At 44.8% G+C, this 26305-nt stretch overlaps 3 protein-coding genes across 5 annotated transcripts in view; 2 read left to right on the forward strand and 1 right to left on the reverse strand.

Annotated features, from left to right (window-relative positions):
• Positions 1-174: 174 nt before the first annotated feature.
• Cluap1 (clusterin associated protein 1) lies at positions 175-12271 on the reverse strand. The gene is made up of 11 exons (XM_065445572.1): positions 12132-12271; positions 11930-12041; positions 11786-11870; positions 9656-9844; positions 9443-9538; positions 7948-8031; positions 7053-7186; positions 5442-5583; positions 4243-4339; positions 2954-3015; positions 175-534 (listed from the first exon to the last, which is right to left on the reverse strand). The coding sequence occupies exons 1-11, from the start codon at positions 12151-12153 to the stop codon at positions 370-372; spliced, it is 1188 nt and encodes a 395-aa protein (XP_065301644.1). The 5' UTR covers positions 12154-12271; the 3' UTR covers positions 175-369.
• Positions 12272-12772: 501 nt separating this feature from the next.
• Positions 12773-21264, forward strand: LOC135912946 (uncharacterized). The gene is made up of 5 exons (XM_065445573.1): positions 12773-13040; positions 13140-13206; positions 15868-15976; positions 20600-20711; positions 21112-21264. The coding sequence occupies exons 1-5, from the start codon at positions 12921-12923 to the stop codon at positions 21193-21195; spliced, it is 492 nt and encodes a 163-aa protein (XP_065301645.1). The 5' UTR covers positions 12773-12920; the 3' UTR covers positions 21196-21264.
• Positions 21265-25374: 4110 nt separating this feature from the next.
• Mrgn1 (Mahogunin ring finger 1) overlaps positions 25375-26305 on the forward strand; it is a 30665-nt gene continuing 29734 nt past the window's right edge. The window contains exons 1-2 of one of the 3 annotated variants that reach the window (XM_065445574.1): positions 25375-25621; positions 26107-26225. In XM_065445574.1, the coding sequence (XP_065301646.1) occupies positions 25534-25621; positions 26107-26225 (207 nt within the window). In that variant the 5' untranslated portion in view covers positions 25375-25533. The remainder of the gene's footprint in view (positions 25622-26106; positions 26226-26305) is intronic. The other 2 variants (XM_065445577.1, XM_065445576.1) reach the window with 2 other exon arrangements.

Below are 26305 nucleotides of genomic sequence, written 5' to 3' on the forward strand. Positions count from 1 at the left end.
AACATTGGTTATGGTGTCAAGAGAAGAAACACGCATAGCGCAAAAGCCATCACTCATTGCTTTGTGCATGTTCAGGCCCCGAAAGTGATTGAGACAGGCACACACAATGCATGCCAAGTTCAATGCGATAGCACACCTTAACCTCTAATTTCTCTGCCTCAGGATGGCTGAACACACCGTTGCAATGTTAACTTGTTTATTATAAACAAAGCCTTTGCCAGCTTGTAACTAATCAGCATGCATTTTTGTGCGATCTAACTTACAACCTCTTGGACTAGGTATAATTGGTCATGATGTATGGCTAGCACGTAGTGGACCTGTGTAACGTAAATGTCTCTGGAATGTACCGTCCCTTGTATCACGAGCGCATCAAAAGTCATTGTCGCTGTCAATGAACTGCGACTGGGAACGCCTGTTGGGAGGCTTGATCCCACCCATGGCTTCAAGGTCCAGCTCGAGGTCGTCGTCCGAGGAGCCGTCGTCGGACCCCTCGTCCTCGCCTTCGAGGTCAAGGTCAGAGTCCGAGTCGAGCACCTGTGGCAAAAAGAAAGAGCGTTTCACCTACACTCAACAACAGTCATCGGTGCCCTTCACTGAACGCACTTCTCTTGCAGCTCTGATGATCAGGAGACGTGAGGACTTCTGATTGGACAAGGTGATCAGGCAACACCTCGTGTGTTTGCATGAGAGACACATATGCGGTCACGCAATGTACAAAACGTTGCCAACACTCTTGTAATAGCAGTGTGCTGAGAGGCTTGGAAGGGTTCCATGGTAGAGTGCTCGCAACTTGGATGCAGAGAGCTCTCTGCGGCAATAATGAGCTTTAGCTTGTCTGCAAACTCCTGATCACTTATAAATGGCTGAGTTATTGGAGCCGGGGACAGCAGTAGCAAAGCTGGTAGCGACATCTTGTGGTGTTTTGTTGAACTACAATGCAGTTGAAGAATACTCGTGTCGCGCCATTGTTATCGTTGAAGGGAAATCATAAAAGGACTGCACTTTAACAATCATGTCACTACCAATGCTTTTTATAATAATAATAACAATAATATCCTTTATTTCATGAAAATAGTACACATTCAAAAAACCGGTCAGCCCAAGCCATGGAGGCTTGTCGGGCTGTACTCGGCAGTTGTACTTACACCAGCAGTTAAGTAGAATATGTTTAGTCACTGCTTCTTCAGATGTCGCTACCGGCGTTGTTGTTGCCGTACACTTCTCTGGTAGTACGGTATTCCCCCAAATGCTAACATGTTTATTCTTTCTAATATCTCTAATATGGCTTACTGTGGCCTCGGAGATGCATGCACAGGTGCTAGCACTCGCAGAGTCTGAATGGCGTGCAAGGCCCCTTACAAGTTGCCAAGAGTGAATACTGCCCAATAAACCAGTGGTTAGCACGTCCAGCTTCCAAGTTCACGTTGCTACCCATGCACGAGTTTTACGTCCGGTGGCACTGAGGGGCAAAGTCTTGCTCTCCTTAACCATTTGGTGAGAGCATGAGAGGGTGAGCTGATGACAGTAACGGTTCAATGATGGCCCAGCGACAACAGCAAACAGAAAGGATCGGTTGACACAGGAAACCGAGTTGAAAGTTCTTAATTGCTGTCGCAGTAACTTCAAGTTCTAATGCCACTTACCTACAAGCACGTACCTACACGGAAATTACTGTAAGGATGTTGTACACCATAAGGAAATTGGTATAAGGGCCAAGCTGTAAAGTGTCGTACTTTGGTGTGTGTGTGTCCCCCCCCACAAATAAGAGTGGGTGAACGTTCAGAGACCGTGGTGGCAACACGAAATCTCCCATCCGTCATTTTCAATGAAAGATATCTTCTGCGTACTGCAGCATTAATCAGCCTGCCTCGCCGTGGCAAGATTGCAACACATGCACAAGGCCAAGCAAAAGCCCAAGACCTTGCAGCATTGTCCCGAGATCGCAAAGTGTTTACCCTCTCCCTCTTTCTATTACCCCTTACCCAGTGCGTAGAGTAGCAAACTACTACATGCTTGTATGGTCGGCCTCCCTGCCTTTTCTCTTTTTGCTTTCTCTTCCTATATCAAGAGCTCAGCTTGGAACAAAAGTTGTGACGTGCAGATGGCATTTGCCTGGCTTGATTTACTGTGCTGTACAGGCAAATCTATTAAGTATTGTGTTTAATACATGGCCTCTTAGGAAGGACAGCACAAAGACTGGATGCAGAGGGTAAGAACCAGACAAAAAGAAGTGCCGAACTGCCAACCATTGCGTTTCATTGCTTGTCCACTCTTTATATGCATGTGGCGATTCAGTTTCAGTTTGACTGGTAAAGTGTATCAGAGAGCTGAATTGAAGATGAAGACAGTGTGTGTGTGTGGCCGTCGCCACCTTTGATTTGGCGCTTGTGGTTTCAGAGCCAGTGTGATGGACAGTCGCACTGGGCAGACGTGACCAGGCTCACAGAGACAGCACAATAGCGATGAACGGCATTCTGTCACTACTGACGGCAGGCTATTAGGAGCGCCTCCTGCAGCTTCCAACAATGTGCCGATATTGCGAATCGGAGAAGAACGAATTGGCATGCTGCCCGATGCCTGCGCTTCTCTCCATGGCACGAGTGAGTGGTCGACAACTTCACACACTGAGACTGCGGTGCTCTCTGTGACGTAAACAAAGTTTGTCTCATGGGCATTTTTATTGTTTGAATGAGGCTGACTTAGTTGCTTCGTGTTCGTTGAGAGTTAAGTTAACACTATGTGCGTCTGTAATTGGTAAGTGTATAATTGTGCCGCATTCACTGTCGCAAAGTTTTCTTTTTTTTTTGCATTCTATCTTCCTAACTGCACACCTGAGATCCTGGGGCCCATGCTTCCTATCATATGTGAACTGTACACGCGACTGCAACCACAAAGGGAACGTACAGCAGTTGCAATCATGTGACCTAACCTAACCTAGATGTGTTTGACATACCTTGTCACCACCTGCCATGGAGCCAAACAGCAGTCTCCCAGCTGCAGCCTGGCTTTCGGAATCTGCATGGACAAACGTTTCGCACTCAGCACATCTACCTCCCTTGCCCACATTGCAGATAGAATTAATTTGGGTTTCTTTTGAATGGCATCGTGGATGTCTCCAGGAGTCTATCATGACCAAGTTTCATTTTCTAAATTAAGCTTCGTGGCACCACTCTGTGGACGCTACATACAGTTGGACCTCATTATATGAAGCTGGATCTGGCACAACAATACATTTCTTATGCCCAATATTTATTATAAGCATATATTTGCTACATTGATATTTGACTGTACAATGAAATTGAGTAGCACATGCTAAAAGTAATATGAACACAAAAAGTAGTTTTTTGTTAAATAGATCTCGTGATTATACTCTCATCTCATTTTTCTTTCGTATTTTTGTTCATAGAACTAATTTTTCAAATGTTACCTGTGACAGCTGGTGCAATTCTACATCTCTGGGTGGCTCAAGGTGGACGTGCCACAACAAATTAAACTGTTTGCTAATTAACATACGTTAACTAATATTTGAACTGTTCATTTCAGTGCATATTTGACAGGAGCATTAAGCAGGAATCTCCAAGATACACAACACTTCCAAGATATCTGTCCCGAAAATGCGATAAACATATTGGCATCCTAGTTTTCTACCACAGTGTATGAGAAGGGCTTTTGGGAGCAAAGCTTTTAACTAAACCAACAAAATTAATGTACTTTTACCAAGATTTTGGAATGGGCACTTTGATGCTATTGGTCTTGTCATGATTTACCGCCAAGCTTCTCTTGTGCATTCCAACTCAAGCCCAGAAAGTTTGTAATCTAGAAGATAGTTGACCAAGCTCTGCAAATTAGCTAATTCAACATTAGATAAATAATTCAACATCATGACTTGTCATGGCTGTGTTTGCCTCATGAAGGCGATCCACGCCTGGATAAGAATGGAATTTTACTCTGGAATCTGCTACAGTACTTCTTTTCGACAAAAGAAAAAAGAAACATCAAGTATATTACTTGAGTTAGCACAAAAAATGCTGTTGCAATGGACCAGTGGAAACACTTTTGGTTCTTGCGATTCATTAAGCCTGGCATCAGTAATGCAGCATGTTAATGCCACAAGAGGTTACTTTAGGAAGAGAGTGCAAGTGAAAATTTTGTTTGGGTAATCTTTACTCAAGCAGATGACGATGTGCGTTCACGTCTCCCTTACTGCCCCAGTCACGACTGAATCGTAAAACAACTCTTTACCTGCGGCAACCAGTCCTAAAGTCTCGCCATACTCTTGATTGCTGGCCAATTTGTGGTTGCTCTCCCGTGCTGCCGTTTTGATCCTCTGTTCACGTACCTGCAACGTTGAGAAACTGTCAACAATTGACGGCATCTTTGTGTGATGTCTTCAACAAGTACGATGCCAGTTTCATGTGCGTTTTGCTACCGCTTTCTGATTAGGCACTCGGCAAAGAAGGGAGATCGATCGTATCTCGTAGCCCGGTATTTCTCTTTCGTACTTTAATATGATGCCGCATCAGTGTGACTAATGCATGTTCGTGCCAGAGCTAAACTGCATGGTGTATGATGGAGGAGCCTATATGTTCATGACTATCTTGATTGCCTTGACTATGTATGTTATGTAGACTTGAAACAATTCCTCCTCTATTCTCTTAGACAAAACATTGAGCCAGGCATCGAACAAAAATTAACATTTTCAGGAGCTGTACGTCACCGATGAAGTGTTGGCGTACGACCAGCATGGCACAGTGATTGTTCGTGGTCATCTCATTGCTATCTTCAAGTGTAGTGGCCCTGCCAATGTTTGCAAAAGTACAGGCAGCCGAGTCTAACTCGTTGAATCTAATTGGGAGGAATGAACATAAGTGATTCAGATTGTAAGTGAGATGAAATCATGTTGCACATCAGCTGTCAGCCAGAGCAACCCTAGACAATTTCCAAGCTTGCAATGTGCTCGGCGAACTCGGCAGAGTGGTTACTCTGCCGAATCACTGTTGTGCAAGAACAGAATGACAAGACTTCGTCACTCCACGATTTGCACTCGTAATGCCAAAAACGCTTCACGAAGGAGCGATTCAAACAGTCAAAGCAACACCCTATTATCAAAATAACCTGCATAAGAACTTCTTTGCAGGTTCTCTTTTCTTTTTTTTCCATGGCTTCAATAGTCGGCCAATTATTAGATTAGTAGCAGTTAGACTGCTAAATCATTCTTTATTAGGAACGAATAAAACAGCGAGCATGTAGATTGCTTAACGTCATTCCTAATTTCTTCACCTGAATAGCCCATTAATACAATTATCCGTCCTCAACAAAATGACGTGTTTTTTGTGGCCAGTGAATTTTAGAGCGACAACGACATTCCCATGTCTAAAGAACAGGCACAATTTTTTTCAGGTGTGTTCCGTCTCTTCAGGAAGGATTCAAAACGCACTCACAGCAAACTCCATCTTCTGTGCTTTTTCGAGCTCCTCGAGTTGTTCCTCCAGATAGGCCAGGCATCGTATCTTGACTATGTACGCCGCGTAGACTTGGGACAATTCCTCCTCGATTCTCTCATACTCGTCCATGAATGCAGGTCTTCCAAGACGCACGGACACAGAAAAATAAAGGTGAAGAAAATGGGCTTATTCTGTCCACCCCATAAGAAGATTTGCATGTAAAAAAAAATTTTGCTTCTGGAGTGGTTTGCAGATACATTTCTCAAGACTAGAGGAATAACCACGCTTGCCTCCTCCCAAGTGCCTTGCCACAATAGCAGTGTCTTTCTCATTAAACCGATAAAGGCCAAACACTATTCTACACCAAAGAAAACTAAAGCAACTTGTTCACCCTTAGTTCTGGCCATAAAGAGTACGTTCATGTAACAAAAGTATGAAATTTTATTTCTTACAAATGACTATTAATCAGTATGGTAATTATTTAATCAGTAGTTGGTTCGCCAACTATTCACAATCAGAACTATTGCTTCAGCATCGCACAAACGCGGGTTACACGCACGGTCTCCTGCATTTTGGGGCACCAAATGCAGCATATTAAAAATTACATCTTCGGCCGATTATGAAGCAATATACCACATCACAGGAGCTACTACGGTATTTTTCCACTGTCGGTGGCAGAACCGTTTTATGAAATTAATTTTCCCACCTGCAGACATGCTTTCTTCAGTAAAGGTGATCAGTGGCATGGCCAGTATTTCTTTTCTTTTTCCAGGGATGGGGGGGATGAGGGTCATGTGCCTGGTGTGCTGCCCCTTCTACACCACTGAAAGTGATGCTTCAGACACGTTGAAGCACTAACTATTCTATCATTCAGCTTTACCATGTCCCTCGCAGAACGGACATTAAGCGGCAGCACAAAGAGCTGCATTTTCAAGCGGCAGTGTCAGAGAGTGACTACAAAAAAAAGGTGGTGATGGCAACGTGTCCAGTCTGGAACAGTCACCCGGAGAAAAGCCGGCAGCGCGCAGCTTACAACAATCCCCCGAACTGGCCACACGACCAGGATGGTGGAACACGCAACCCACATCGGCAGAGCTTGTGCAGAATACTCGATTGTGTGCCAACTACAACGGATACCATGAAAGTGCTAAGGCCTGATGTAGTTCAAAGTGTTTGAAACGATCCGGGCAACGCAAAGGGGCAGCACCGGATACAGTGGAGTGCTTGCAAAATCTCGGGTAGCTTACGTGCAGTGGAAGAACAGACCCATAGGATTTCCGAAGGGCATGAGAGCGACCTTGCACATATTTGCTGTCTTTGATGCATAAGTTGCTCACATTTACATACAAACATATCTGAATTCCTCGTATTCAAAATGGATATGGCTGATTAATCTAGTTTCTCTGCAGGAAAACTTCTTGCTTGGATTCATAAATATTGTTTTATATGCTTCTAGCCTATGCGCCCCATTTCTACTTCAATTATAATGAGCATGAAAAAAAATTGTGTGCTTGTATTTAAAAGAATACAGTAACCACAGAAGTATCGTAGAAGATGAGGCACACATGGTAGCACATAAAAGCTGTACGCTAACTTGCCGAGACCAACCTGACTGCCTGGAGCGTGGCAAGCCTCTTCTGGTTTCGCTCTAGTTCGGCTTTCTTTTTCTCAATCTTGGCTTCGAGGTTAGCTTCGTCGGATGCCACGGATTCGATCCGACGCTGGAGCTCACTTGTTTGCTCCTGAACAGTGAGCAATGGAGTAAAGGGAAAAGAGTAGAGGGAGCGGGGGTAAGAGAATATTTAGTCACATAGTGCCCATTTAGTGTCCATTATGAACCTGTGACATATTTATTTCTTATCGAGTTCCTAATGCAGTGCCGTCAGAGTTTTGTTTTTTTTCTTGCTGAAGTAGATGCATTCACATACTAGCACAGCCATTGTGATTAACAGATGCAAACACGTGAAACAGCATGAGTGGCTTGTTTCTGCAAGGAGCGCTCAACGCCCGCATGACCACTGATTATAATTCAGCAGCGCAGCAGCTCCTGCTGATTTCCTAAATGCAGTGATGCAAGGAGAAATACGAGAATGGTGTGGAGAAGTAAACAATGACTGTCAGACCCCTTATGAGGTCTTGACAAGCTCAGTTCATCACGAGTGATCGTCACCTGGGGTGCCTGAGATCGTCTGTCACTAGGGTGCCAGTATTGTGCCGACTAACTCTTGCCAACTCGGCCAATTTCGCGACTTGCTTGGGTTGCGAGAAATCAGTGGCCATCCCTGTCTGTCTGGGCATTCATCCAAGAGCCCTTGGAATGACGTTTGAGTAGACTGAGATTTTTTTCCCCCCTCTTTCCAGTACACAAATACCACTTTCAGCTTGTCTCGTGCATGCACCGATGCGACGTGGCACACATATATCGCCATATCAGTCACGACGGTCACGCCTGCAGCAAGCACAAAGTGGGAGACGTCGCCAGTGGCTGGCATAGCGGACTCACAACCACAGCCTTGATGGCATCCTGGAGGCACTTTTCAATGTCCGTTATTTCCAGCTGCTTGGACAGAGTGGCACTTCGAATTTCCTGGGAGAAATGAAAACGAATGAAACAAATGGAGATGAAGGCCATGGTGCGAAGTCAGATAGTCGCAGTTAAGGCTGCAGTCATTTGTTTAACCCTCTGACTCACGAGTTCTTTCGTAAAAAAGTGTAAACAAATTTATAGTTCCCTTTTATTATTCCAGCCAATCATTGCACATTATATTTGGGTTTGGTAAATATGTTACACATATGGTTTATCTGTTCTATTCACCTGAAATATTAACAGAGGACATGTGCCCTGAAAGAGAGACTTCTCCTTGGCACACGGTTAGGGTGCGAATGTAATTATCTGGCCATAGCATAACAAAAGTAATTGAAAGCATTGAGATATGTGTTCAAATGCCGAAACTGAAATGCATGAAGCAAACTGAGTCAACAAGCATGGCTCGTCTACGGCTGGCAAAGCAGAAGCAGCTGTGGCCTGGACAAGTGCATCTTGTCTTTGGCGATGTATACAAAAAGCCAAGATTAGTACGTGTCAGGCTTGAGCATCGATAGGGTTAAGAGTGAGCATGAGTCTTTGGAAAACCAGAATCCACGATTGCCATTACCAAAGTGGCATTCTCATAAAGTGCAGAGACAGGATGTTCAATTGGTCGGCCGTGTTCCTTGCCTCCCATGAGCGAAGCTGATAACGTCCATGCAAGCTGGATTTTCACTTTCTGCCAGGTTTTCTCTTCCGTTTCCCTTTGATAGACAAGCTTAGTCGCAAAGCGCAGCCCATATCTACATGGTGCATTTCTCCGAGTTGAATCAAGCTACAAACTTTTGCTTGCACTGTTATCTCCATTCAGATGTACCTATTAATTCTGTCCATTGAAAATTTAGCTTCACCACGTTTCCTGCATCTTCATAATCACGAAAACCGTACAGCTGCAGAAAGAGGTTGAGAATTTTCAATCCTTCAGCGAGTTTTGTCAAGTACTGAATGTGGGCTCCGTGCGAGAAGTCTTTACAGGACTGTCAGATGCAAGAACATCAACCTTTCTATGTCTAGCAAATACTTGGAACGCATCTGTCCACCTACCTTTAAAAGAAAAAAAATATATCTGAAATAAATAAAAAATATTTATTATGCAAAACATTGTCAAAAACAGCAAAAGAAGTCAACCCGCCACGTGACTACATTCTAACACCAAGAGCAAACACCCAGCCGTCTACCGTCAACTCATTTTACTGAAATACTTTACACATATTAGTCAGACTTGCAGTACAGAACCAATTAGAAGCGTTTCAAGACATCTGCGGGACATTTAAATATTATTTTCATAGTGCTTTTGATGCGCTATCTTGGCATGTATAACTGTGCACAACAGCGCCCGAAGGGGTTATGCTGGATTGTATCAGCACATAACCTATCGTAATCTCTGCCATCAGGACAGCAGGTTACGCACCTTCAGTTCTGCTTCCTTGGCGAGCCGGTCATAAAGCACAGCACCCTGCTGTGTTATCTCAGAGGCCAGCTGTCGGGTCATCTTGAGGTCAGAAAACTGCAAATCGACAATATTGGTGCGCGTGAGTTTTTATGTTGATTCGAATCTACGCAAAAAAGTACTGGTGCTGTAGAAATCAAAGCAAGTTTGCCCTGCATCTGACCAGCTGCGAACCTTGGACACAGCGTCATAGTTTTGGTAAGGCACAGCAACTGCCTGATCACCGCCACTCGACTCTTCATCCCCGGTCTTAGCGCGCATGGCATCGTACAACAGTGCAGTGATCTTTAGGAGCTCCTTCACGGCATAGCCATCTGCCATGTAGAGCTTGCGGGTGTTCAGCTTTAGGTGTGCTTTCGTGGCCTGCAAGCAAGATGAGAAATACATCAAAAATACTAAAAAAAAAACTCAATGCCAAACAAAATAATTTTTTTTGTTCATTTGCTCTTCAAGAACATGGCTCACCAGGCTGTTGGCGGAAATATAATGAGTGATAGAAACTAGTGTTTGCCAAAGCATGACAGCTTTGTAGAGTTAAAGTGTTAATTAATATATGTGACTTCTATGCTTCAGCCTATATATGGATGCAGTTAACTAGGGTGATAACTGGCGAAAGGAATGCATACACAAGAAAAAGGAGCAGATGGAGATAATGGTGGACTGTACAGCAACTGTACTTTATCGTTGACATAAACCCACAAGGTTTCAGCAAGTGCATGCGCCAGCACAAAGCAACACTGTAACCACAGTGAGCTACACACATTATCACTCGGCCTTGTTCCTTGTGTTTCTTTCACTAGTTTCTCATCTTAGTTGGCCATGTATCAACTTGCCTGGCCAGCACTTAGCCTTAATGAACGCAGTAACCACATTGCCCTAGTTAACACCATATAGTGCCTTCTACACATCAGTTAATTGGCGCCAGCTGCTCTGATAAAATTTTGACGAGATGCTTGTAGCGTGAATGAACATACTTACGACAGCAGGGCTATGTGTTTTAACACATATATTGGCACTGGGTTCTCAAGCTTTTCATATTGAGAGCAGCACCAAGGAATCATATCCTTCATCAAGGAATTAACGAAGGAATCATAGCCTGTGTGCCGTGTTGCATATGTTCACGACGCCCTTAAGCCATCAATCATCTTGACAAAAGTGTTATCCCATTATGCATATGATATAGTGCTGCATGCGTGAGAATGCTCCTGCAGGAATCGGGTATTGCTCCTCTTATCAAGTTCAAGTAAGCCACGAAACCGGCACGCATCGGTTGCTGCTCAGAATGTCATCTCCATTTCCATCACCGTCCAAGCGGCCGGAGTTTGCAGGTCTTACAGAATGCTGAAACAGCCATAACACCATCTGGGCAGTGCTGCGGTGCCTGTGTACAGTACGTGCCACGAAAAATACTTCAGTGTCTGCACACTCTTGCAGGTTGTGCAAGTGCAATTACTTAGCAAAAATGTATACGTCTGTCCCACTGAGTTCACTCATTCAATGGCATATATATTGCATTTCAAATGTGGTGCACTGAAGCTTCGGTTACAGGGGCGCATCGCTCCCAAAACAAGGATGTATGAAAGCTACCGCTGAGGGGCCCACGCCAATGCTGATCTGCTCAACGAGTGGTGAAGTTTAGCATGTAATGCGACGTCACCAATTTTGTAATGTATAGTTGATGGCCTCACTGGATGTGGAGTCGAGTGGTAGCGTTCTACCGCTGTGTGTACTGTCATCAACTGCTTATCCCTGTGCAAGTTTATCCCTGCAGGTTAAAAGGAGAGGCTCAGGCGCAGCAACTGCCAGCATGCCTCTACAAAGTTAGATCCACTCATAGCTAGCACTGCCGACCTTCCCGTCTATGGCAATAAAAGTAGTGCTGGTCACCGTGGACGTGTCCAGAGCGGAGTAGTGATAACATGTTTACGTGTATCACTTCCAAATGCACTGTGTGCAATATATATATATATATATATATATATATATATATATATATATATATAGAGAGAGAGAGAGAGAGAGAGAGAGAGAGAGAGAGAGAGAGAGCCCGCAAAATAAGCAATTACGGAAGCGGGCTCCTCCGCACAAAGACTCATATTGTGGAGAAGCCTGATTCCAAGGATGTGTAACACACGTCCAGACATTTGTCAAAACCTTGAAAAAAAATGTATCGAGTGAAAACAACCGAGTGACACTTGTTGAGCACGCACATAGACGGATTAGTCTGATTTTGTCGTGCATATGTTCGACCGGTGTAGCTAGGTTATACGCGGGCGAACATAAAGGGAGCTAGAACCAGATTACCATTGTATGGGCGATAGATTTGATGAACACCACTCTGTCCTGCTCCGTGTCAATGTCGGGTGGCACTTCGATGTCGGGGTCGTACCTGCGTGACAGATAGCGCTTAGGAAAGTGACATGTCGTGTAGCGCGCATGCGTGCTTACCTGCTGATAAGCCAGCGCAGAATTTCAGCTACGAGGGGAAAATTCGGCGTCCGAAAATTTTCCAAAGAAATCAACCTTGGGTAGCCAAGCGCTCTGGTCATCTCCGTGAAATCTGAAAATTCAAAAAGTCGCTCGTAGTAGTAAATCATGACATATAAGATGATATAAGATGATATATAAGATCTTGCAACGACTTTCTTACTTCTGAGCTCTCGGTAAGACATTGTTATCTATGCACGCTGTACTTGAAACCATGCACTTTTCACCAGGCTGGAGTGCACTAGAATTGTAACTAAGCTGCTCAGTTTTACTTATTTTTTCACTGCACTTTGACCAACAAATATTGTTTTCCCTCAATCGGCATATTCCCGCTGTTTGCATGCTGTCGCCATGGCAACGTGTTAAAAGATAAGAATGTAAAAAAATAGCTTTTTTATGTTTTAGAACAATATCTTTGTTAGTTAAAAACAATAGTATAGTAATAGTGGACAGTTACCAAATGTTTAGTGCTTTAGCTTAAACATCCAGTCGTTGTGTCGTGAACTTCTTCTCTTGTCCTTTGTGTTTTTGACTGGTTTTTTTCGTTCAAGTATGTACCAACTGGCCCAGATTTCAACCCTTCTGCAAAGCATTTCTTCTTCCCTGGGCGTCTTTCTAAATGTTCGTACTCCCGGCAGTCAGGCTACGCTTTGTTCCAGTCGTTGTGTCGTGAACTTCTTCTCTTGTCCTTTGTGTTTTTGACTGTTTTTTTTCGTTCAAGTATGTACCAACTGGCCCAGATTTCAACCCTTCTGCAAAGCTTAAGCCAGTTAAAGACAATCCAAGCCGAAGGCGTACGTAGCATGACGTAACGTACGCAGGCGCGCGCAGTTTGTTCGCATATGATTGTTCGTGGGGCGATGCCTGTCGTTCGCATGTAGTTTGTGTGCGCTGTCGACGTTGTCGTGTTTGTCAACGCAGTCTTTCGTACCGGCACGCAAGCCCTCCGATCATGGCGAGTTCGTTCTTCAATGACGAATCCGACGTTACAACAGCAGAAACGTTCCTCGTGTCCGGCCGTGAAACGACGTCCGTTTCTCACGTCGCTAGGCTCGCCGCCGAGGCTTCACAGGTACAATAAATGTATAGTATCAGCGCACCTGCTAAACTGCGGGACGGGTCTATAGCCCCGGCCCGCTTGTCTCACTGGCGCGCTGTTGGTTCGTCGCAGGTGAAGGAGCAAGTGGTAGAACTTGAAGCTCGGAAGGCATTCGATTACCTGAGGCCCAGCCGAGTAGGTAAGTACGGAACGCCGCGCTGCTAGTTTCGCTTTACGTTAAGTATACGTTTACGTTGAGCCGGGTTTTGTCTTGGCCAGTCGTTACCAATGGTTCGCGCAACGTTCGTGCCAGCGGCGAACGCCAGAACGCAGTCCTGCTGGCTCCGGTAGATCTGACAGCTGAACCTATGGCCGAACTGCGCGTCTCTGGGAGCGTCTCTGTCATGAGTTTGCGCATGACAGCGCAAACATAGAGAAAGAAAAAATATGGCGCAAACACGCATCGGGTGTCCGTACATAATTGCTTTCGCAATAAACGTTATGCTGATCCAACGCACATTGTAGAATCCACGTGAAACAGGGCTTTCAACGTGATAGTGGTATAATTATAGTGTGCTGTAAAACTTTTTCATCTTCTGCGACATGGAGTCTTTCGATATTTGCCGATGAATGCCGAGAAGGACGGGCCGGGCCAATTACGATTTTAGGAGTTCGATCGGTGTGTGCCGGAAATGGGCAGAATTAATCGAGGAATGCGCCAAGGCATGGTCAAACTGGATTTGCATTATGTTTTACAGGACCACTCCCAAGCGCCCTCGTGGTCGCCCGGTGCAAAAGCTATGCGTAGGGGGGTACAATGATGTCTCTGACCGAGCAGATTTTCTTTTCTGCAGGTCAGTCAGCGTTACGCGTACCTCTTGTCCCTCATTTACCCCTGGCCCCTGTTTTTCCGGGAAATACGAAAGGCCTCACCCACTGCGGTGAAAGCGACTTGCATAACGTAGCTTTGTGGACGTACAAATCCACGGCTCTCTACTCTTTCTGTATGTCCGTGTTCTGAACGTGGGCCAGCGAGGGCGTGCTGCCAAGTGCGATGTTGTAGGTTTTGTCACGGCGGTTCTACTCTGATGTTGGTCGAATGGAAAAAGTGCTCGTGCACATCATAGAGCCTAAGGTTGTCAAAATTATTCCCGAACCCTCGACTACGGCGTCCATCATAACTCATTTCGTGGTTCCAGGACGTCGAACCTTGCAATTTGATTTAATATCTCTTGTTTTGTGTTGTACTCATTTATGCTAGAATTGACAGACTTCACGTTTATTGTACATGTAACCTGTGTCGCCAAGTCGTCCCCCCAAGAAAATGAAAATATCGGAGCACTTCTGCGGGGTGGTTCCACAATTGTTCCAGCCTGTAATCCTTTCTTGAAATTAATTCGTTACTGGATGATATCGACGAAATCAGACTGCCCTGTTATCGTACAGTCAGCAGGTGAATGTCACTCTCAATAGAAAGGCTCTCTCCTCCTTCCCCTCAACTATACTCCGTTCCATACATAGCAGTCAATTCTGTGGAGGCTAGAGATACTTCTTGAGGTGGCTTGATTCGTACTTGAATTTACCGCAATTGTGCACAACTGTTTTTTTATATAGGCTCAGTATTGAATGAAACAAGTTTTAATCCTTAGAAAAGGACACACGTATGCAGCTACTAATGCATTGGTTTAGATCATTTTTATTTTCATTCTTTTCGGGTGTTTTCTTTATTTGCAACCCATCACAAGTAGTCTCATGTGTATGCTCGCGCGTGCGAACGCTGTTGGCGCGCAGCGAAGCTTGGACAGAACGCCCAGCAAAGCATAGTAAGAACACACGGAGTTATAACTTTTTTTGGCTGAATCTCTTGCATAGCTTCCAAAGCGTTGACTTCTATCTACGGAATGTGGTATGGCATCCGCAAATGGAGCGCCTTCTCCTATACCAGAGCGTAGGGACTGCGTCACGTTGCCGTGATGGGTTCCACCTGCCTTTTCTTGTTGTTTTTTTCTCATTTGCTGTGTGGTGCACTTCGAGTAGAGGCATTGAGCGTTCTGTATCGAATAGTTTGCCCTAGTCACATGCCATGGTCAGTTAAGTTGCAGGCAGTGTTTCATGCCTTGAGGCATTTGTCTCTAGCGACTTTGACTTTGTCTCACTGAAGGGGGGCCTCCCTCGAGAGGAAGAGGGCACACTGGCTTTTGTTTGAAATTTCAGCTGTCTTTGCGCTGTGCGTTGCTTTGATATTATGCAGACAGGGTCGTCAGTGCATGAACTACGCACCGCGCTAGTTTGTTTGCGATGTCCGAACCAGATGCAGGGCTCTTTAAGAGAAAAACACTAGGTTGGTTTAGTCTGATAGTTTTCTTACAAAACTCTACTTTCTTTAATTGTGACCTATGATGTTGGACATTGGAGTAAGTAAAGACGAAACCTAATTTCTTGAACTTCACGCTGAAACTTCAGCCCTTGGTACATTCATGTGACGTCGTGGATTTCAAAGCGTTTTCTTGTAACTGGGCCGATGATGTAAAAGGTCCTGCAACTTGCCAAGTTAATTTTTTGGCCCTTTTAGAATGCAGCATTGTCCGTCTTTCCCTGATGACAAATAAAAGGCGTGAGCAGATACTGTCAAGATTTATAGCATCACGGCGAGCTAGTGTGTCAACTTTGATGTGGTGCATCACATGTCTCTCTCATTTCTTTTTCTTTTTTCCCTGGCTTGTCAAGCATCCTCTCACGTAAAGAATGGCTTTATTAGTACTCTTGAAGGGTTTTTTAATTTCCGTCCACATTTCTCTTTAGTCCAGTGACAGGCATGCTCCAGCATTTTCTTTGAAGCACCACTGTGTTTCGGTTTCAGAAAAGCTCCGGGGCACGATGGATGCTACCTTGCTCAAACTGACCACCTCAGAAGAGAAGGCCCAGAGTCAGCTGGGCCATAATGTAGTAGCCAGTAGGCAGTGGGCCAAGTGAGTCGATGCTCTCCAAGCTCTGCATGCAACGCTCCGATAGCTGCTCGATCATAGTTGCACACACCACGGAGTTTCCGAAAAAAATATAACTAGAGGGAACCGTGGGACTAGGGGTCCACGGGGGCTGCAAGTGTGATTATTCAGCCAGCATGGGAATGATGCGTACCGTAATGTGGATTTGCTTGAACTTCGTCCTTCCGGCTTCAAACAGCTTTGCAACTTTGCAAATCCATCACTTCCGACAACATATTGCCCGATAGATGCAACAGTTCGCAATGATTACATGTGCGTGCAGGTGCTGATGGCCTTGCTGTGTTTAGTGAAAATTGAGATAATGTAACGAGAACATTTGAAGCTGCAGGCCCGAGAAGTATACAAATTCATCTACTGACCATCATTCCCATGTCAGCTGAACGATCGCAATACAAGAGGTGCCTCTGGTGATAATTTTAACAAACTCAATGGTGCACCCACCTTTTTCATTCCAAGTAAGCAGTGCTGAAGAAACAACATTGCAAGGTTTCAATAACAATTCATTTGAGTAGCAATTATTTGCCTAGAGTAAAAGTGTGGTTATGAAACAAAGCAAGGGGCGAATTAGCCCGAATCATTAACCTACTGCACTAATGGTCACGGTAACCCTGGTCTTGTTGTCCATCTCTGCAGCTACATGCAGTGTGTAGCGAAGGCTAAGGGTCGCGTCAGCCAATCGAAAAAGAGAACCAGAAGGGGGCTTCTCCATAGTCTGCTCAGTGATCGCCCTCTACGTGATGATGCTGATGGAATGGAAGCATTCTGAAAAATTTATTCCGTGCATGCACAAATTAAGTTTCTCTCGAGTGCACAGTTGGATCATTTCCTTTCATCTTTAATGCTGTTGAGAACAAACAGCTGCAGAGGAAAAAAATATTGCGTTTCGGAGACGGCATCCTCCCGACTTGTCTGCACAGGCACGATAAGTGGATACTCGCTGACACCCGTGTGCATCCACACTTGTCGGCACTCACTCACACGCGTGCTCCACCAATGTGAAAGGGAACACTTCATCTGTCTTGAAACAGCGATTCTCGAAGCCGTGCAGGTCAGAACCTCACTCGCTGCTGCTTGTTATGTGGTTCACCTGTCATTGCTCACCTTTTCACCTGTTACGTTGTTCACTCGGAAGCTCACGCTACTTTTTTCCCCGTTGCAAGCAGACACGAGGAAAATTAATGCCTTTAAATGCAAACTCGGTGTTTTCCCTTTCACACTGGAACGCCGTGTACACGCTTGCATCCACTCGCACTCGCTGACAGTCACTCACATTCGTGCCAACGTCCACTCGAACTCGGCATCGCCGCTATGCATTGCTACTTGCATAAAGCGCCACTTGTTGCTCTTCACAATTGTGCACACTCAAACTCCCCAGGGCTCGTTCAAGCTTACGTCAACTTGCACCCTTTGCCACTCATCAGAAGCGGTGTCAGTGAAATGGGGCAAGTATGACTTGGCGCACTCTTGCATGTAGGAGCAACTTCAGACACAATGGCATAAACAGACTTAGTTCCTAGACAAATAGTGGCATCAACTCTGCATATGTGGCACGACTATATTACAGTGGTATCTCTTTGATTCTGCATAATACGTTGTTTTTTTCGGCATAATACATTTCTTTTTCTTTTCCCAGCCAGCGTCCCATAGGAGCAATGTATTTCCGCACGGTTACTGCGATCACGTTTTTACCTGAAATTGGATAATACGACTGCAGAAGTGGGCTTTTGCTAGTATTTCTAAAGCTCGTAGCTTGAAATTCCATTGCACTATCTTAAATAACATTCCAACGGCCTATGAACAACGTGTTAGGACCCAGGCACACTGGTGGAAGAACGCAAGTAGCGTGTTGCTGGTGGTAAAGCGATGCTGTCGTCGTGCACCGCTGCTCAGTTGCGCGAGGGAGCAGCAGCTTTTCTTTTTAAAACTTCCAGAAGAACTTTCTTACGGAAATTGAAAAGGAGAAAGTTCAGTGCAAACTGACGAGCTGTCTCAGCACTGCTAAATAAAAGTGCGTTGGCTGCAGTTCGTGTGGCGTCGAGTGATACTGCTTTGCATACCGTGTTATGCAGAGCACTATCACTTGACTCTACGCGAACCTTTGCTATTGAGTTTGTCACCAATTGTGCCTATATTTATACCTTTTGGAGCTTGCTTTAGATAATACCATTTTGGATGGAGTGTTTTATTTTCAGGCCGCCATGAAGATCGTATCAGCGAGACTCCACTTAACTTAAAGAATCACGGGGACAACTTTTTATTGACTTTTCTATTTCTATGAATGTTTCTCTCGCTCTCTCTCTCTCTATCTGTTTGGCAATTTACCTAGTGCGAAAAAACAAACAAGAAATATTGCTGTCAAAAACAATAAAAGAAAGGTGCCTTGATAGATGGCAGCATGCTAGTGCTGCAGCAAGTGCCGTTCACTGTGTTATTTTTCTCCTTTTTCTGTTTAACTTCTTTTCAGGATGGTACTCAGTGGATATTAAATTTAGGGAGCAGCTACATCGGAACGTTTTTGGGATGCATCAATGTATCAATTACTTCTTATTCTAAATTGTTTCCATGCATGTGCAAAGCACCAGATGGGGTCAGTAGCACATACTTGTAAAGTCCGCTTGCCATCTCTGGAACATGTAATCAGCTATCGTTATTAATTCATGCCCACCATCTCGCCTGAATTTTTCTTAGTTTACAAATTCCGACTGGTTCTGTGATTTTACTAATGTTCCTTCAAGTTCCACGAAAAATTCATTCTGTGTATTAAATGGTCGTTGTGAATGTTGACACATGTATGCATTCCTATTGTTCAGCGAAACGCATGGTCGCTCATCTTCTCCAGGGCTCTCTCTGTGTTTGTGGGTTTGTTGCCTTGCAAAGTTGTGCTGTTGGCTTGCACCCGAGTCGCTTTCTGAGAACGCCTGCAAAGCCTGCTTTGGGGAGGCTGCGAGCGGACGCAGTTCCGACGAAAAAGGGAGCGGCGGGGGTTCTTGCGCACTGCTTTTTGCGAGCACCATAAATCGCGCAGCGCGCCTTTAGCGGCATCTGGTGAAGGGAGTATTTGGGGAGTGTTTGGGTCAGGGGCAAGGCGGCGCGGGTGGCTCGAGTGGCGCCCACTCCCAGTGTGAGTTATGGAGCCCAGACACATGGTCCCGGGGCTGGGGGTGAGAATGTGCGCAGCTGAGTGGGCAGCATGGTCTGAGGCTTGAGGGACAATAGACCGATCTCTGCCCAGTCGGAGCGACGGACTGCCCCGAGGGCTTTGCTCAGCTGCATTCATTAATGTGAATTCGCTTTCCTTGTTTGCTATATACTCAGTGTAACCGCTAAGCTCCGTCTAAGTAATTTCAGTTCAAGTTATCGACATCCACAATCTTAAGACCCAGAATACCGAAACACGAGAACAGTGCAGTGGTTTAGGAAAAGCCAACAACAAATTAAAACACCAAGAAAGAAGAACCTGACAGATGGAGAGAGAAGAAAAAAAAACTTCCTTCATTGAAGGATGGGGCGGCACAAAATGGCAAAATAATAATAATAATAATATATTCAAGAAAAATTGCGATAGTGCCTATGCCGCCCTTTAAGGCAGCACATGAAAGAGAGTGGTTTGGATCAGAGAGCAAACGGGTATAGACAATATTCTAATTGACATCAAGAGAAAAGAATTGAGCTGGGCAGGTCATGTAATCCGCAGGTTCGATAACCGTTGGACCATTAGGGTTACCAAGAGAAGGGAAACGCAATCGAGGACGACAGAAGACTAAGTGGAGCAATGAAATTAGGAAATTCGCGGGTGCTAGTTGGAATCGATTAACACAGGACAAGGGTAATTGGAGATCGCAGGGAGAGGCCTTCGTCCTGCAGTGGTCATAAAACAAGCTGATCATGATGATGATCAGGAGGAGGAGGCTTAACCACATGCCGAAGGAGCACTTGGTTCGTTCAAGTTTCTTCAGACAAGTTCCTGAAGCCGGTGAAAATCATCAATAGCAAAGTCAATGCAGAAGTCACTGTCATCTAAAAACAATGTGTGGCTTGTCAGTCCTCTGCTGCTTCAGGTTTGCTGCTGCTTGAAATCCAGGGTTCAATGGAAACCCGTCCGGTCCGGAAAATTCATGGCGGGAAATATCAAGCGCCAACCAATCGTTGAAAAAGGAAAAGACATTTCGACCCCACTACGAGAGTCTTATTACTACGTGAACCCACTATGGGAGCTGCAGTGGGGCCGAAACATCCCCCTTTTTTTTTTTTTGACGATTGGTTGGCGCTTGATATTTGCTGCTGCTTATATGTTGAGTCTAAAGTAAAGCATCAATAAAATGTATATTTTGTCTATGTAAGGTGTGTGCTTGGGCCAAACATTAAAAATATATATGTTATACATCTCCCATTTCCTCTTCTCTTGAGTCATGTCTGCTGGACTTTTGCGAATTTTAAAAGTTAGCAGGTTAGCAGGTTGATTGGCTGGCACGCGAGCCAGCTGTTTTCTATCAGTTTGCCTTGCTAACAAAGTAAAACTGCTTGCTTTGTTTGAGCATGCAGAAGCATCCGTGATTGTACTTGTACGCTCGTCTTTTGCTCTTACAGAGAATGGAAGTCCCTGGCATTGCTTGTGCACAACATCATCAACTGCAAGCCTTGCCAGGGGGACATCAGGGGGGACGTGACCTGGAAAAGGTTTGACTTGGAGAAGTTACAAGTGAGAATCATTTATAATTTTGTAAAGGTAACAGGCTGGGCTGGTTGGTTCCGGTTCGAAGGACGCACTTTTGCAGCGAAGCGATTACACGTAGACAGGGATGTGGACAATTTTCATAACGTTGCTTTTTTGTCTTTGGAATCGTCGAACATGTGTTTGTATATGGTTGAAGTGCAAAACATGGGACCACACGGAAGAAGACGCAGATGAGGCGGGCGCCACTAGCATTGCTTCAACCATATTTCCAAATATGCTTCACCAAATTAATGTCCCAAAAGAACACTCTTCTGAATCCAACATTCAGTCAGTGTTGTGGATCGGAAGATGCACTTGATAGTACGTGGACGTCACTAGCAAAGTCCCATTGATTTTCTCAGTGACTTGGTATTTCTGTTTGCAGGTGACGGACAAGCGTTTGAGCCGTGCAGCAGACACCATCGACGCAGGCATCAAGGAGTTGCAACTGCGCATTGGACGTCTGTGAGAAGTTCGACTGAGTGTGTATAGCCTTCAGATGTTCTGTATATTTAATAAATTTATTAGTTTCTTGTGAGTGTTAACTAAAGTGTGTGGTACAGGACTGTCGTCTGTTTTTTCTAACATTTCAAACCTGTGTGTCTTTGCCTGCAAGTGTGCTCCTGCTTTGTTGCAAAGCAAGAGTAAAATGTGCCAGTATGTTAATATCCTCTATCCAACACCTTGGTTTAGGAACAATGCATTTTATGTTCATATTGCGTCATCACTGGCTGGGGCACTGCTGTGGCGGTGTTACTGTCATGATCAGCCACTCGATCTGATGACAGTAATGGGTTGTTTTTGCAGATAGAATACAGTATACCAGTATATCTCAGGCAGCAAGGCTATGTCTAGAACATCTATTTCCTGTCTTCGCATAGATCAAGACGTGTATAGCTGTTCATAGCTGTTTCAATGCATTTTTAAGAGCTTTTGTGTTCCTGGGTGTGCATGGGGGATAAGAAAACTAATGAAAAATCAAATGACGTCATTACAAACTACAGCCGCCAGCTTTCTTCATCTTCGGCATTTTACACGGTGTTGAGCTCAGTAAGCAGCTGACATGAGCAACCAGTGCCACTTCGTATCCAGAGCAGCACAGAGTATGCCGATGCATAAGCATGTGCAGATACAAATTGTACGCTGTCAGCTGGATTGAAACAAGTCAGCTACAATAATGACAAGATTTACTCAAGTAAGCATAGAAAACGGGAACTATACTGTCTCAAGATGCAGATGTTTTGCTGCAGAACAAAAGCGGGGATAGCTGGGGAGATTAAAATTTCCGGCAGCCAGTTGCAAAACTCTGTTGAATGTGTCGTGTATGCACTTTGGCTATTTAAACTTCACTGCAAAAGAAACGGCTAATGCTACCTGTTCACGCGGCTCCTTTGGGTGCCCTTAGAGAGTGCCACACTTGGGAACAGCAACCGACAATGTGGCATGGAGGGATGCTGTCACGGGTTCTGTAAGAAAGACTCGTAAAATTAGGTGAAGCACAGTTTCCTGTTGAAGTGGAAACTGATTCACATACGTTTACATCATTTGCGAGAGTTCTGCTCTTGGTGTCCATTGTGTCACTTTTACCAAGAACAGAGCTTCTGTTAGCAAGAAAACTATGCAAGTGTAAGATGGACTGTGCTGCCACCTTAGTTGCAACTAAGCCGGCTCGGGGCATAAAGCTTTGCCTTGCTTCTTGAATGTGTGTAATCTAACACTCTATGTAAATTGAGTGTTTGTCCTTGATGCTTCATTAAACAGGAAGTGCCACTACAGTAATAGCTGGTTAAGTAACTGCTACTACTGCAAGGATGACGTCATTGAATGCAGCTCTTGTCGTGGATTGGGGACCGAACCCTGGGTAGGGACAAGTTCAGATTTAATCTAATTCTGCTGAGGAAACACTAGGCTTTCCACAGATGCCAAAAGCCACGTGTGAGGTGCTACCACTATAAACAACTTGCCTAGCTTTATACAGTTCTCAGTGAAATCACTTTGGAGCCTTGTTCTCTGTGTACGTGCAATCTCGCATCTGTGGTGACAGTGTCTACATGTCTGCTGCCGGCGTGAAGATTGAACTGTTGAATTCGAGTTGTGCAAGTTTTTCCAAGCAGGTTCAATTGCTATTTGCTGCAAGACTCGTCGCAGCAGAGTGCCACCAAAAACAGCGATAACAGGTTAGATGACTAAACGAGGATGGTGTTATCGGCGATGACAGTTCGCATCATGGACCTGGGATGAAGTTCTAGCTGGGGGCAAGTTGAATTTTATTTCTGCTGAGGAATCGTCACCTTACTTCTGATGATAGTTGTGCTATGCACCACGAAGTGTCCCTAACATCTATCGCTGTAATTAGCTTGCCAGCTGTCTTGAAATAGGTATTCAGAATAGGTCTAGCACTAGTGCACTTGCCTCCTCACTATGTGCATTCTTCATGTAACACATTCTTCATGAGCAGCACCGCAAAGGCTATGTACCCATCCAATTTGAGAGTACGATTGGGAGCCTGATACAACAGTACGAAATGTTTGATACGTACTATGAACTCCATCTGCCAAAAAAAGTATACTTAAATGTATAACTGACAAAAAAAAGCATTGGGCCAAAAATTAATTCTGTTATGTTTAGGTTTGTTGAATGTTTTACGAGTACATCGCTCAATTAGTGTGCTGGCAATAAATTGAACAATGAACCTGTTTCGTCAACAAACTTACAGGCATGCGTACTACTGTGACTGCTCCTTTAACAATGTGTCTATGTAGCAAGGCAAGATCATCCATAGGCCTGAGGAGTAAACAAGGATATTTTCTGATTGAGTGAGCAGGTGCCAAATTCACAGTTTTTCGTGAGAGCTGTTTACCATTGACAGTCTGTTTTTGCAAATAATGTATGTTCAACGTCACAATTGACTGGCACTTGCTATTACAAAAAGTTCTGGCATAGGAATCTTGTGCAAATACGACCTGTAAGAGCTTTTGTGAATATAACAAATATTATTACCTCTTTCAAAGCTTGCCGGTTTTGCTCTCTTCATGCAGAACCATTTTCTTACACTTGGACTAGAAGAGAACAGCATTTGTTATCTCTGTGTAGAGGGTGAATGTGCTAAATGATTGAGAATCAAGCTGCCCATATGTTCAATCAAAACATTATTAATTCCTGTGTTATCTCTGGACGTAATTTATATTGTGACTATTAAGCAGTACGGAACACAAACACATAAGTTATGAAAGGCACATTTAAAGTACTTCACATAATTTTTTTTTTTTTTTTACAATGGGCAAATTAAGTTTGAGGAGGGGGTCAGAACAGTATATCATGCATGTGGCATTGGAAACTCGTCACTAATTCTTGAGCAAAGGTGCTCATCCGTAACTTCTAAAAAGTGCGAACTGTTGCAGACACCTAGCTCTAACCTACCACAGGCATATAGTGGACACCACTTCTTCCAGCAAGCTTTTCTACTGCAATAAATCTCTCTCCAGCAGTTATCAGCCAGCACTTTTCATTGGACAACTCTGGCAGTCTGCTGAAAGCATTTTAATGTGAAGCAGTCTGCCTCATACCAGGCAACTTGCAGTAGGTGTAGAGGACCCAAGTAGAGCTTCGAAACGTGGCCACTCGGGATCATGAAAAGCACCAGCACTCATATTGGCATCAGGAAAAGGCATTGCTACAAAATACTGGCCTTGATTCACCATCAAAGTGATTACAGTGACATATGGATATAATATATTCACCACTCGTGTACAGCTGTAAATGAGCCATGCCTATTTCAATAAACATTCCTTTGTCAGCTTCCGGCACATTGATACATACCGTGTATCCCAGTTCACATTATCCAAGCTGTTTAGCAAAAAAGAGAAAAAAGGAAAAACATGTCATCTACAGTGATTTTAAGAAAGTCTATGGTGTCTACAAACACTGTAGGTTTTCTCATTGTAGCTTGCACTGTGTTGTTGTTTTTTTTTCCATTGAACAGCTTGACTAAAGTTACCTGGAACTCCTGTCGCATTTCATTTTGTACCTCAACAATCATAAATATTTGCAGCAGATCCAGCTATTTGGAATCTGTCTACAGCGAAGCCTTGTATGAGTGCATAAAGAATCGAAACACGAGTACATGCACACACAAATTATACCGAGCCTTTCGTTAAGCAGAGTTGCAGACTACTAGTGAGTGTGACGGATGCCTTGAACGCATCATAGTTTCAGAGGCAGCGTGCGGATATGAACGTATATATAGCGCTGTTCGAATACATTGCATTCGCAAGAAGCATTCACTGTTTACTTCTTCATTATGCCGTGCAGCCGCGGATACGCGAAGGTGAGCTTCCCGTTTCTTTCTCTTTTTTTTTTTTTCCTTGCGTCTATTCGACAAGGGTACAGCCAGGCCGCAGCCACGGTCACTAAACCCGGCGAGGTCCTCAAACAAGCTTTTAAAAAGAAAAAATGTGGCCGCCCCCAACAAAAGAGCCTCGCAGTGGGGCTTTCTTCTGTTATTTTCTTGCTTATGCTCCCGCAGGCAGGCTAGAGACTCGGGCTTACAGCGGCCACTTCGCGCATTTGATTTTCAAAACAAGGCGCTCTTGCGAAATCGCACATGACGGTCTCGAAGACGAGCCAATCCCACTGGCGCACTACTTTTGTTTGCGTCGTTACTCGCTGCACGCCGGCAAGCGCGGCGTGATACATCTCTTGCCGTGCGAGAGCGGTGGTGGTGGGGGGTTTCGTCCATGCCACTTGTGATGAACTCGTAAACCCGTTATATAGGAAACAAGTTTCACGCGATTAAGTTCGCGTTAACATGGGCGGCATATGGAGCAGGCAGAACGTCCGGGTCGAAGAGGTGGACTTTGCCGCCAACTGTGCCTATAGGTATCCGCCGAAAACTGGTAAGTGTGGCCTTCGTTACATTTTCCGAAGGAAGAAAGAAAAAAAACAGCTGTGCCCAATGGCGTCTTGACAGGCGACGCAGCGTGCATGGTTCGCAGGCGTCTTTTTCTCGACTATGCACGCTTGAAAAAGTCCAGCAAAATCACATCAAATGCATTGTGTGTACATTACCGCTGCACCTAGCTTGCGAAGACATCGTTATTGGCGCCGCTTTTGCGTCTGAAGCTCTCGTTTCTGACGACCTCGCTCCGATGTTTACATCCTCCGGAACTCGATCGGACTACCTCGCAGTCGTGAAACTTTTGAAGCTGTACGAGAGAGTGAGATCGTAATCGGTGTGGCACTGACGCTGCTACAACCCGTCGGTATCCGCGGCCTTTGACGCCAGCCGAAAACGTGTCGATAGCGGCACTGTCGCGATCTAATTGGTTTCCGATCGTTATAAACTTGTGTGCGTTCCCTCCTGTGACATTGTCACTCGCAGGCAACTACTTCGCGAGCCACTTCATCATGGGCGGGGAACGGTTCGACGCCAATCAGCCAGAGGCGTACCTGTTCGGCGAGAACACCGACCTGAACTTTCTCGGAGGCAAGCCAACGCCCGTACGTGAGTTCTTTGTGGAAATGGTGGCCAGCCAGGCGTACCTGTACAATAAGCTTCCGCGGCGCAGAGCGTCGACTTA

This window comes from Dermacentor albipictus, chromosome 8 (assembly GCF_038994185.2).
Source record: "Dermacentor albipictus isolate Rhodes 1998 colony chromosome 8, USDA_Dalb.pri_finalv2, whole genome shotgun sequence".
NCBI lineage: Eukaryota > Metazoa > Arthropoda > Arachnida > Ixodida > Ixodidae > Dermacentor > Dermacentor albipictus.

Coding starts and splice junctions, on each gene's coding strand:
- Cluap1 (XM_065445572.1), bottom strand. CDS start 12,153: ATGTCTTACCGAGAGCTCAGAA. Junction 11,871..11,929: donor CTGCGCTGGCTTATCAGCAG/GTAAGCACGCAT, acceptor TCTGTCACGCAG/GTACGACCCCGACATCGAAG. Junction 7,187..7,947: donor ATGCCATCAAGGCTGTGGTT/GTGAGTCCGCTA, acceptor CTCACTGTTCAG/GAGCAAACAAGTGAGCTCCA.
- LOC135912946 (XM_065445573.1), top strand. CDS start 12,921: ATGGCGAGTTCGTTCTTCAATGACGAATCCGACGTTACAACAGCAGAA. Junction 13,041..13,139: donor TCGCCGCCGAGGCTTCACAG/GTACAATAAATG, acceptor GGTTCGTCGCAG/GTGAAGGAGCAAGTGGTAGA. Junction 15,977..20,599: donor GCCAGTAGGCAGTGGGCCAA/GTGAGTCGATGC, acceptor TTGCTCTTACAG/AGAATGGAAGTCCCTGGCAT.